The sequence below is a fragment of the Moschus berezovskii genome, chromosome 4 (genome assembly GCF_049115385.1).
Source record: "Moschus berezovskii isolate FMDL1 chromosome 4, NW_MosBer_1.0, whole genome shotgun sequence".
NCBI classification, from domain to species: Eukaryota; Metazoa; Chordata; class Mammalia; order Artiodactyla; family Moschidae; genus Moschus; species Moschus berezovskii.
Window position 1 is genome coordinate 96,582,057 of NC_142463.1, and position 13,020 is coordinate 96,595,076.

The 13,020-nt window shown below is 46.9% G+C and overlaps 1 protein-coding gene across 1 annotated transcript in view; it reads left to right on the top strand.

Moving 5' to 3' along the window:
- PTGFRN (prostaglandin F2 receptor inhibitor) overlaps positions 1–12,326 on the top strand; it is an 83,291-nt gene extending 70,965 nt beyond the window's left edge. The window contains exons 7-9 of the mRNA XM_055402069.2: positions 999–1,106; positions 6,629–6,934; positions 8,652–12,326. Coding sequence (XP_055258044.2) covers positions 999–1,106; positions 6,629–6,934; positions 8,652–8,818 — 581 coding nt within the window. The 3' untranslated portion in view covers positions 8,819–12,326. The remainder of the gene's footprint in view (positions 1–998; positions 1,107–6,628; positions 6,935–8,651) is intronic.
- The last annotated feature ends 694 nt before the right edge of the window (positions 12,327–13,020 follow it).

The window sequence follows — 13,020 nt, forward strand, 5'->3', positions numbered from 1 at the left end:
TACCCTTCATATTTTCTTGCCCATACATATGCTTATTACCTTACAACTTACAAACTTGAAACAGCCCTGGCTTGCAGTGAGTCACTGGTACCATGAGGAGTCAGCGTGATTTGTGTAGAACCATCTTCTGGCCTTTGGGAGAAGTAAAGGGATTGTTTATAAAAGTAAACTGGATATTGAGGGAGGACTCCAGTAAAGCAGGCAGCACAGGTCCTGCTGGGTGGTATTTAAAAGGGATTTCCAAGCTGCCTCTGTTTCCCCCAGCAGATTGGAATCGCCTTCAGCTGAACCTGGTAGCAACATCGTCACTGTTGGCTTGCCCATCTCCCTACTGGATGTCAGCTTCGTAACAGCAGGGCCCATTGCCAGCACCCAGCACAATGAGGCTACTCAGTCTATTGGGACCAAACACGTCCCTGACTTAGTCCCAAGCCCTCTGATCTCTGAGCCACTCTGGCCTGGAAGTGAACTGTGTGGAGCCAGAAACATCCCCAACTGTACCAGGATGGGAGGTGGGGTGGTCTCGAAATGAGACTGTGGTTGGAATCTTAAGGTGAAGCTCAGCTGGACGTGCTTAATTCATGTCTCTCTGAAGAGAAGAAAAACATCCTTAAAAACCTATTTTGTGGACTTAAAAGCCTGTTTTGAGGATTTCTAGCCCAGTTCCCATGGACAGAGGAGCCTGGTAGGCTGCGGTCCATGGGGTCGCGAAGAGTCAGACACAACTGAGCGACCTCACTTTCACTTTTCACTTTCATGCATTGGAGAAGGACATGGCAATCCACTCCAGTACTCTTGCCTGGAGAATCCCAGGGACGGGGAAGCCTGGTGGGCTGCCGTCTATGGGGTCGCACAGAGTCGGACACGACTGGAGCGACTTAGCAGCAGCAGCAGCAGCCCAGTTCCAAGCCCACATTTAGATGCACATTTGTGCACCAAGCATGGGATTTAAACAAAAGTGTGAAAGAGGATCATGAAGTGATGTTACTTTCTTCCAGGTCCTATATTCAATGCCTCTGTGCATTCGGACACGCCGTCGGTCATCCGGGGAGATCTCATTAAATTGTTTTGCATCATCACTGTCGAAGGCGCAGCCTTGGATCCAGGTACCTCTTGCCATCCTTTCCCCTTCCTCATACTGCTTTTTTCAGTGTTTCTCATATCATCCCCACTGTGTTACAAATGTGGTCAGGGATTGGATTGGCTATTTATTCCCAAAGTGCCTAGCTCCATCCTTTGTATTCAGTAGATATTTACTGGGGACTTGTTAAAATGGATGCCACTATCTGGATGGTTTAGATGGTTTGAAAACACAGCTAGACATTTGAATGTAAGTTCTCATGGTGATCCAGTGGCCACTTCAGGGGCTAATTCAAGCTGGTTTGCAACCCACTGGAAGAGTCCAGTTCCCTTCCATTTTGTCTTTCGTTTATTCCTTCAAATAGTTATTGAACTCCTATAAACAGATGCTGTTCTAGATACTGGGAATAGAGAGGCATGATCAAAATATTCTACGTCTACTTTCATGGAGCTTGCAGCCTAGTTTATTAAACAGACAAGAAAGAAATCACCATATATGTAGTATCAGATAGTGATTAACACCGGAGAAATACAAAGCAGAGTAAATGAGTGGCAAGTAACCAGGGTATGCTCTTGCAGTTTAAACTTTTAGGAAATCGTTGTAAATCTTTTTTTTGCAGAAAATATTAGCAGGGCCAACAGGATGCCCAAGAGTTTTGGGCCAGCAGCCTTATGCCTTTTTTGCTTGGCCCCCTTAGTATGAGGTGCTGTGCTTCTCACTTAGATCCTCAGGGTTTGAAAGAATATTAAATGTATGCAGGTGTGTCTCTGCCTTCTATAGAGCCTGTGGAGACCCCGACTCCCTGCCTAGGGGCTGCCCATGCTCTGACCTCTGGTATCTTGTACTGCCTTCTCCATCATAGGCAGAGCCATGACCTCATACAGATGTGCACCTTGAAAAGGCCAAATTGTGCAGAGTCACTGAGTTCTTTGTGGAGACAACTGGACATGTGGCCCTGGGGTGGAAATGAAGCAGGTCTTCGTTCTGTGTTAAGGGCAAGCTGTCCGTAAATTGAGGGTGGGCTGTAGTTGATCTTGTGTGACCAACAGGAGCAGAGGCCCGGGCCTCTGCCCTCTGAGGTCTGACTCCCGCATGGCCCCCAGCTGAAGGTTCAGGTGCGTTTAGCTCAGGGTCAGCAAACCTCTTCTGGAAGGGACCCAGATAGGGAGTATTTTCAGTTTTTTTGATTCTGTGGGCCAGGTGATCTCTGAGGCAGTTACTCTACTCTGCTGTTGTAGAGGGAAAGCAGCCAAAGAGAATAAACAAATGGGCCTGGCTGTGTTCCAGTGAGACTTTATTTACAAAAACAGGTGGTGAGCTGGCTTGACCTGCAGGCTACAGTTTACTGAACCCTGCACAAGTTGATTGATACCAAAATTGACTCTTGTCAGGAACCTAAATATGATTGAGCTTTAGAGGTGTTAAAAAAAAAAAGGAGAAGGGTTTATGGAAAATGTAAGAAAAAGAAAAGAAAAAAAAAAACAACCCATCCAAAACAAAGATCAATCAACTCTGTCCTTTGTAGTCAGGAAGGAGCTACCACTCCTATGGAGGCTGCTAGGAAAGGGGGAGCAGGGAGGTACTTTGCAAAAGTTGAAATGATTTAATACTATTTTTGCCTCTAAAGTTTATTTATAAAAAATGTTTTTTAAACTTTTTATTTTGTTTTGGTGTATAACCAATTAACAAGCAATGTTGTGAGCATGTCAGGTGAGCAGTGAAGGGACTCAGCCACACATATATATGTACCCATTCTCTCCCAAACTCCTCTTCTATCCAGGTTGCCACATAACATTGAATAGAGTTGCATATACTATATAGTAGGTCCACGGCAATATTCTTGCCTAGAGAATCCCATGAACAAAGGAGGCTAGTGGGCTACAGTCCATAGGCTTGCAAAGAGTTGGACCCGATTAAGCACGAGCCACCTAGGTTCTTGTTGGTTATCCATTTAAAATACAACAGTGTGTATATGTCTTCCCTAAGTATCCCTCCCCAACAATCCTTCTGTTTATAAAAAAATTTTTTTTAAATTTTAATCTCATTTATAAATATACAAAAATGTAACATTTAAATGTCTTTCTCATAAATTAATGGGCCACCAATTGTGCCCTTAATGTAAGTCTTTCCCTCTAATGTAATTGCAAAAGCTATAGGTAATTGCAATGTAATTGCAAAAGCTATACATAGCTGTTATCTTACACATTACAATTTTCCAGAACTTTGCACTCTTTGGACTGCATGGGTAGAAGATTCTGAATAATTAAACACAATTTGTGGTTTCATTTTTCCTCACGTTTCCTATGGGCTATGAAGGAATTCTCTTCTGGAAAGGACATGTGGCCCAAGTGGGCCAAGTGCCAATGCAGGGGGAGGGGTGGGGAGGATCACAGGTCTTTAGAGGCGGGATCTTAAGTCAGATTCCCTCGAAGCAAAGCCTGAGACAAGCGTGCAAGTGATTAATTAAAGATGTGCCCTCAGGAGGAAACTACAAGGGACCGAGGGAATCAAGGTAGAACTAGGAAAGAAGCCAGGCAAAGATCTGAATTCAGAATAAGTGTAACTCCCTATGGGGTGTTCCAGAGCTTGGATTATACCAAAGAGGGTGACCTTGTAGAGCTAAGGCTTTTATACCTACCCTCCCCAGTTGTCAGTCATTGTCCACAGTGAATGGCTGGGGAGGGGTAGTGTTTCTTCACCTCCAGGGGTGGCTCTCCTGGAGGTGGCTTCTGTCAGCTAAGGACATCCTCTGGAGAAGGGTTCAGGTGTGAGAGCTTAGCAACCGACCCCTAGAGCAGTTGGGGGCCCACCGCTCCAGCTGGTCAGGGCAGAGTGCCAGGAGCATCTGCTGCAGGCAGCAGTGCCAGGGCATCTCCTGGTACCGTGTGTGTTGAACTGTGGAGATAAGGATGCTCGTGATGGCCACCTTTTATGGTGTACTTACCACGTTCCGGGTGCTGTTTTAAGCATTTTATACAGCTGACTCACCGTGGGTGCTATTGTAATTTCCTTTTAGAGAGGAGGAAACTGAGTCCTTGTGAACTTAAGTGACTCATCCATGTCACACGGCTAATGAGAGCTAGGATTCTAGGCTGAGTAGCCTTGACTCTACAGCCTGGCCACCATACCGTAAGGCATGCATGGCAGGACAGGGGTTCGAGTCCGGGCACAAGGTCTGTGGACACAGCTGTGCCTCTCTGCCTTTAGTAACCCCCGCGTCTGCAGGTGACAGCAGCACTGAGCTGGCTTTCATTGAGGACCTGGGGGTGATCCGCTCTGCTCAGGCACTGGCCAGGATGTGAGGACGTTGACCACATGCCCTCTGCCCTCAGGGAGCTGGTCATTTGGCAAGAGATGGCCTGCACGCTGGGAACAATCAAATGTTTTGCTCGAGTGCCTCGGTGGGTTGATGGGAAGGGAAGAAATGATATTTTGGTGCCTCAGAGTAGAGAGCTGACATCAATGTAGAGTTGAGATTTGCCTGTGGCCATTAACATGTTAGGCTACCCACTCCAGTATTCTTGCCTGGAGAATCCCACGGACAGAGGAGCCTGGCAGGCTATAATCCACGGGATCGCCGAATCGGACATGACTAAAGCAACTTAGCACTGAACATTCTTCTTGTGAGTTGAAAAGGAATTATCATTTGAACAGTTTGGTAGAAATTCTCACTTTGGGGGAATTCCTTGGTGGTCCAGTGGTGAGGACTCCGTGCTTAACCACTGCAGGGTTCTATCCTTGGTCAGGGAACTAATATCCCACAAGCTGAGAGAGGTGGCCCCCCAAATAAAAAAATTCTTGCTTTCAATTTTGCTTACATTCTTTTTCTCTGTGTAAGCATCTGAATATGATTTATTTGCCTTATAATGTGCTTTTTGAGGTTATTAGTGTATTTTTACTAAGTGGATATTACTTTTTGTTTAATAAAAATTGTGTCATTTAACATTTGTATAGAAAGTCTTGTCAAGTGAATTTAAGATAAAGCAGTGTTTGTGGCCTGCTTTCTTGCCTGCTGGGTGACTCTCAGACCTGACACAGCTGGTATCACTTGATAACTGTCAGAAGAAGAGGTCAGAGGCTTAGGATGTGCAGTCTTATTTCCACGTTCGATGAGAATTACCACTTGTGCCAAAGTCATCTTACTCTTGTGCCCACATTAATTTATTTGAGGCTGTTAGAACCTTAATTTTGCAGAGTACTTTACGATTCCACAGCATTACTCACTGGGACTGTTAAACCGTGTTCAATTTTCTCAGCTTGACATTTTTTTTCCTCTTGTTTTGAACTTAAGCACTTCAGGGGGAAAAAAATCACAGTGAACGATAAAATCTAAACTGTTTACAGCTCTCCATTTTGTACGATTCGCTTTATTATTTTTTTCCCGTTTTTCCTTCCAGTTTTATTAAGATAAAATTGACATACATCCCTGTACAGGTTTATGGTACGCAGCGTAATGATGTCACTTATATACATCATGAAATGATTATCACAATAAGTTTAGTGGACATCCATCATCTTACGTAGATACAAAAATGTGGTTTTTTCCCTGTAATGAAAACTCTTAGAATTTATTCTCTTAACGTTCATATACATCATGGAACAGTGTTAACTATAGTCATCATGTGTATACTATATCACTAGTATTTATTTATCTTATAACTGAAAGCTTGTATCTTTTTTTTTTTGAGCCAATTCAACATAAATAAGATTTATACAATTTTCACGCAACACTAGAATACAAATTCTACTCAAGTTACCATAGACTATAAACTAGGAGACACTGGAACATATCCAGGGGCATAAAACAAGGTGCAAAATTTTCATGATCTAAAGATATTGAAATTATACAGAGTCTTTGAACGATTCAGTTTATGTCCGTATTGTCGCTTACGACTAGTGTGCTTCCTGTCTTGGGTTCTTCTGCCTGAAATGCTGAAGGGCCCTGCTTTCTTTGGGGGAGAGAGCATTCTGTTGTCACTACACAATCGTTTTCCATCCTGAGTTCTGTAGAGGAGACATTTTGGGGCTGCGTTCCCTTCAGCTGGGTGGTGGCAGTGGCCTGGTTAAAAGGGTGGATTCTGCAGTGGAACTCCTGGGTTAAGCCACATGTTCTGCAACCTCCTGGCTGTGTGATCTCAAACGAGGTTAATGGGTCCCTCCAGAGATTAGAAAATGTGACCGTACCTTCATGTACGGTTGTTGAGAGGATTCGGGAACACCTAAGGTCCCCAGAGCCGTGCTGGCCCCCAGTCAGGCTACATATGTGCTAAGTCACTTCAGGCGTGTCCGACTCTCTGCGACACTGTGGAGTGTAGCCTGCCAGGCTCCTCTGTCCATGGGATTTCCCAGGCAAGAATACTGGAGTGGGTTGCCGTGCCCTTCTCCAGGGGATCGTCCCAACCCAGGGATCAAACCCGAGTCTCTTATGTCTCCTGCATTAGGCAGGAGGGTTCTTTACCACTAACACCACCTGAGGTGTGTTATCCATACTTGGAACTTCTTCTGCCTGTGCCACTGATGCCAGGGTTTTGGCTTGGTCATCCGTAGACGACATGGCCTTTGACGTGTCCTGGTTTGCGGTGCACTCTTTTGGCCTGGACAAGGCTCCCGTCCTCCTGTCATCACTGGATCGGAAGGGGATTGTGAACACGGCCCAGAGGGACTGGAAGAGCAGCCTCAGCCTGGAGCGCATGAGTGTGTTGGAATTCTTGCTGCAAGTGCATGGCTCTGAGGACCAGGACTTTGGCAACTACTACTGCTCCGTGACTCCGTGGGTGAAGTCACCCACAGGTTCCTGGCAGAAGGAGGCAGAGATCCAGTCCAAGCCCATCTTTATAACTGTGAAGATGGATGGTAAGAATGACACACGAATAACCTTCTCAGTGTTTGGGGAATGTCTTCTCTGCATGCTTTGCCCCTGCTGATGGGATCCAGGTTCTTACCCTTTGAGGAATGTGCCTGCTTTCTCTCTAGCCTGGCTCAGGCGTGTACCCAGAAAGAGCACACTCAGCCCTTGCTGTTTTCCCAGCTTGGGTACTGGGTGTGCTGGAGGTGCCATTGGGAAATGATTTTTTAAACTTACTGGACAGATTTTCGATGCATTCTGTAAATTCTAGACGTAGTCACTTTGTTGTATCCTAGGGTTGGCACGGATTCTGCCAGGCAGGGTCAAGGTCTCTAGGAGGGGCTGTGAGTGAGTTCCTGCCCCTTTTAACCTTATACTGGTCCTGTGCTGTGCTAGTCGCTCAGTCATGTCTGACTCTTTGAGACCCCATGTACTGCAGCACACCAGGCTGCTCTGTCCATGGGCTTTTTCAGGCAAGAATACTGGAATGGGTTGCCATTTCCTCCTCTGGGGGATCTTCCTGACCCAGGGATCAAACCCCGAGTCTCCTTGTCTCCTGCATTGCAGGTGGATTCTTTACCCACTGAGCCATCTGGGAAAGCCCCTTATTGGTCCTACTTTTGGTGAAAGGGGGCTCCTCCCATTCACTAGCACAGGGAGGGTTCTTCACAGAACCCTGAGATGGGAGGGGGAGCTCCCCGCCTTGTTGGCTCACACTGACCACCAGTCAGCCTAACTAAGTGGTCGGGGGCCCCCTCCCCACCCTTCTGCTCTCTGAGCCTCCTGGAGTGAGGGCACATTTTCCTTGGTTAACGGAAAACTTGTCTTCTCTGCAGAAGTGTCAGAGTAAGTGTGAATTGAAAAACTCATGGACAGAATTCAAGTCCAGGTGCCTGGAAGGATTAAGTAGGAGCCTTCGAGTGTGTTTCCCTGACGATGTGTCAGTTTGGTGGGGACTGGAATTGGAGCCCCAGCTCTTCCACAGACAACTTAGTCTTTCTAATCCTTTGTGTCCTCTCTTGTTAAATGTGGTAATAATCTCTCATGGGGCTGTTGTGCTAAATGTCAGGCAAACAACCACAGTGCAAGCCTCCACCCAAGTTTTGCTGGTAATTTGGGGGATGGGGACTTTGTAGGTACAGGATCTGAACTGTATGCGTTCCTGCAACTTAGTCAGTGATACCATATTTGCCTCTTAGAAATGTCTTGCTTGAAGTCATTCCATATGAAAATTCAGATTTACTGAACAAGCAGGGAGTGATTATTCACTTTGCTAGATAATTTACTATAGTGTTACTTAAAATAGCTCCCCTAGTACACTTCAGTTATCTGATGCATAGAATTGATTTATGTAGTTTTTTTTTTAAGGATGCATCTGCTGCTGAGTGTGTGGTGCCCTTATACTGACTTTTAAAAATCAATCTCCTGCCAAAACCCTAAAAAGCAAGTTGACATTCAAAGATATCGAAGGAAAATTTTTTTTCTGGGTTCCCCCCCACACCGCCCTGCCTGCTGTGGAATTGGGTGGGGATATATTTGCTCATTTTCGGCCACCTGTGGCTGATCTGCTCTTGTCTCAAGCCCTGTGCTAGGTGAAGACCCATGAGGTCAGACTCCTGGGGGACACCCCGGGCAGTGGAGTGGGGAGGCGATGGTCTTCCCTGAGCTTCCCCCACCCCCGCAGTTTGCATCACTAATTCTCTCCCTCTGACCTCTCCCTTCCAGTGCTGAATGCCTTCAAGTACCCGCTGCTGATTGGCGTCGGCCTGTCCACGGCCATCGGGCTCCTGTCCTGCCTCATCGGGTACTGCAGCTCCCACTGGTGCTGTAAGAAGGAGGTCCAGGAGACCCGGCGAGAGCGCCGCCGCCTCATGTCCATGGAGATGGACTAGCTGGTGCCAGAAAGGCCGAGACCGAGGGACGGTGGAGGAGCGGTTTGGGCGAGATGAGGACAGCAATCTTTTAACGCGAAGTGTGTTACACTAAAAACCAGTCCTCTCTAATCTCAGGTGGGACTCGGCGCGCGCTCTTTTCTGCATGTCAAGTCCTGAGCGCAGACATGTTTACCAGCACAAGGCTGTTCTTCCCACGGCACTTTCTGATGGAACAATCGAGTGTGTGTTTTCCTGACGGCGGCTTTTTAATGGTTAACCTCTAATTTTTTTCTCCTACTGGCTTATAGATCTCTGACTTGTGTGTGTTTCTGCCTTTTGTTTTGAGGGGTTGCAGTGAGAGAAGGGGTGAAGGCGTTCAGAGTTCTTTGTCTCGGGTGAGATCCGTACGTCTTCCGAGTTGGAGGCACGTGCCACGAGAGCTGCTAAAGGCGACCCTCTACCCCGGCCGAGGGACAACACAGACCAGTGCTGAAGGCTAATGTGTGGCTTTTACTACCCTCCCCACCCCCTATTTTCCAGGGGGTTTAGGCTACATTTAAAATCTAAACCTGCAGTCCGTAACTTCCTATCAAGCCCAAATGCATTTTGTTTTTTGGTTTTCTGCTTCTCTGCCCCCTTTCCACTTCTCTCGTATTTGCTTTATGTGCGAGTGCTGAAATGGCCCTGGAATCGAGAATTTGGCTCTCCACCCAGCACCTTATCTTGCCACCTTAGCCTTAAGAATGAGTATGAAGAAAAATGCACAGCCCCCTCTGTCCAGGGCAGGGAGAAGGCCTGCAAGGAAGAAGAGGATGGGGACAAGGAAAGGAACAGTCAGTCACTCCCATCGTTCTGAGCTACCATGCCTCAGGGGGCCCCAGAGATTGCAGAAGGGGGATATTCCGGAAGTTCGATTTCTGCAGTTTGCGCCAGAGGGTCAGCGGGGCAGGGGTGTGTCAGGCGGACGAAGCCACCTCTCTTCCCTGTCCCACCCTTTGTGAGAGGCTAAAGCCTTGTGGGTCTGCAGGGGGAACCACTGACATCCCATGTCCTTCACGGGCCACGTGGGCTCTTTAATGTGAAGTTGAATTGCTGCTTGCAAGACTGACTTCACAGAATCAGAAATTACCCAGAAGAACCATGCATTTTCTGTGACCTTGTCAGTCCTTCAAGTCTTCGAAAAAAAATCCCCTGCAGGGGGTTAGTGAGAAAGGATATACTTTGTGGTGTGTTTGCTTTCCTATTAGGGACACAGAGGAAACCCAGCAATTTACTGCCATGTGAACAGCCTACAAAGTAGATCTGAGAGTGTTCCACTTTGCCCGATCACTCATGCCAGGAGTAGGACAGCAGTCCCAGAAAGATCTGTGTTTTGTCCCTACACAGCGCTGGCCTTTCAGAAGCATCCCAGTGGGGTTTCCTGAGGCTCACTGGTGACTCAATCCCCACATTGCATTCTGCGTGCTTTTACCCTGGCTCTGAAGGACCTAATACTGCTTTGTCTTCCAAAAGGGAAAAAAGATTCATTTGTTTTGAGCAATAAAGTAATACAAAATGATGGCCATTCACGTGCGGCTCTCTGTCACAATGGGCTGGACGAGCTGGACTTCTCCCAGCTCACCATCTTCCCTTCTTCTGCCTTCCCTCTGTTGCCCACGATTCATTCTGCACATATCACCAAGTCACCCCCCAGACGGCAGATTGCCAGCAAATTTTTCCTTATGGTTTTGCCCACCAAGGGGACCACTTATATGATTGAAACTAGATTCTGTACTAACGGTAGCAAAACAGAGGAATTCCGGGCCTAGCATCTGTGGTGGGAAGACGTACCGCAGGTCCGCTCTACCAGAGCATGAAAGACCAAGGGAAGGGGAAGAGGCTGTGACAGCACTAGATTGGGGTATTTACGTGCCGTTTCCTAACTGTGCCGTCTCAGAGGTGGTGAGTCACAGGTGATTGTGCAAACAGGAATAGACACAGGTGCTGCGTTTAGAACGGCCAGTGCCCTTTGAGCCCTCACAGTGATCCACCTCCTAAAAGAAGGTTCAGGATTGTTGTCGTACAGGCCCTTGGAAGGAGGAAAGGATCCTTGGCTTTGGATGTGACCTGGTGGCCCCAGGTGTATGTAAAAACATGGACGGGTCGCAGCAGACAGCCGGTGGCAGTAAAGGTGACACGTGCTCATACTGTACCTTTTTCTTTCAAACTGCTGTTGCAGTTCAAGGCTAGGGCTTTTACGGCATTTACCGTGCCCTTAGCCCCACCCTCCATCCACTGGGCTGGTACAAAGTAGGGAGAAGTCACAGGGCATTGTACCAAGGTCCTCCTCCCTTCCAGGGACGTAAACGTGGCTGGAACATGTGTCCTGGTCAGAGCGTGAGATGTACTCTTGTTATACCAAATAGGGCCCCCTGCTGAGTGCTCTTCTGGAAAAGGTTATGCAGAAGCACTGGCATGAAGGCAAGGACCCAGCCACAACTGACATGGATGAAAGTGCACTGCTTAACACAGAGAAACTTGATAGAAAGTGTGACTTTTTTTTTTCTTCTAATCATAAAAATATCCCCAGAAAGAGCCTAAGCTATATTCAGATAAAAGCCTGAAAAGTACTTTCCATTGTTTACTTTATAATGTTTACATGTACTTTTCACTTTTTTAAAAAAAAGAAAATGCCAGCTCTGACTTTTTAACAACTTTTCAGATTTTTCATGGGACAGTGGAACTCTGACTCACCAACTGGATTTAAAATCTTAATTTAGAAATGTATTTATTTGTGTGTTTTCTCCCCTCCTATCTATGTGGCTTTCCCTAGATCCTGGTCAAGGTGGCTTCTCCTGCCCAGACCCTTGTCTGTTTTCCCTGGTGGCTCTTGCTTCTTGCTTTGCAGACTGCCTGCAGCCATGATTTTGTCGCTGACATCTGTGAGCCAAAGACTGAGCCTCTTTAGCAGGAATAATAAGCAATACTACACAACTTGCTATTTTCAGAAAACCTTTTGTTTTTTTTTAAACCTTCACCGATGACAACAGAGGAAGAAGGGAACTGGGATTTGGGTAAGTTCTCCTCCGCTGTTTGACCAAATTCTCAGTGATAAATATTGTGCGCAGATCACTAGGAGAAAAAAAGTTGACTTTCTTTCTTTTTTAGCGTGGCACATACAGATCTGCCGAATTTTACGTAGACAAAAGAAAGGGTCTTGTGTATTTTTGTCCATATCCAATGTTATATGAACTAATTGTATTGTTTTATACTGTGACCACAAAATATTATGCAATGCACCGTTTGTTTTTTATTTCATTAAAGGAAGTTTAATTTAAAGTGAAGTTGTGTGAGGAACTTGATCTCGGCCTCTGTCACCCTTTCATCTCCTCCGCGTAAGGGCCTGTGGCTGAATTCCCTTCCCACTTGAGCACCTTCAAATCTCTCGGAATCCTGTGAAAGTGTTGTAGATGTTCACCAAAGATAAAAGAAGAAATGGATTTAACAGGGCCAATAGTGAGATTTCCACCAAGCGGAAAGGCGAGGGCTGGGGCCTTCTGCTGAGGATGGTCTCTCCATGCATTCTCACGACCTTATAGGACCCTTGTCAGGAAAGAGAGAAGTTAGAGGCTGTTCCTCTCTGCGGATGAGGAAACACACCCAAGTTCTCTGACCATGTCGTGCCTGGAACAGAACAGCTTTTCTGACTCATGACCCAGTCTGGAGCCAAACATGTCCAGAAGGTGTTAGCCCCTGTAAAAACAATCCTTTCCCAGGCTGCTGGCTTCTGAGTCCAGGATAGGAGAGAGTGCTGGGGCTCCCACCTCCCTGCTGGCCCCAGGAGCAGCCGCTCAGCCTCGGCCAGCCTTCCCTATTTGTGTCTTGGGCAGGGACCACGTCACTTGTGAGGTGTTCAGAGGCTGTGTCTGTGTCCTGGTTAACTAACCTCGCCTGCGGCTTGGCCCCATTCCAGGCATATGGAAGGGACTTGTTGTTTTTAGTTGCCAAGTCCTGTCCAACTCTTTTTTGACTCCGTGGACTGTAGCCTGCCAGGCTCCTCTGTCCATGGGATTTCCCAGGCAAGAATACCACAATGGGTTGCCATTTCCTTCTCCAGGAGATCTTCCCAGACCAGGGATCGAACCCACATCTCCTGCATTGGCAGGCAGATTCTTTACCGCTGAGCCACCAGGGAAACCCCATAGAAGGGACTAGAGGTTTATGAATGCACAGTGAACGCT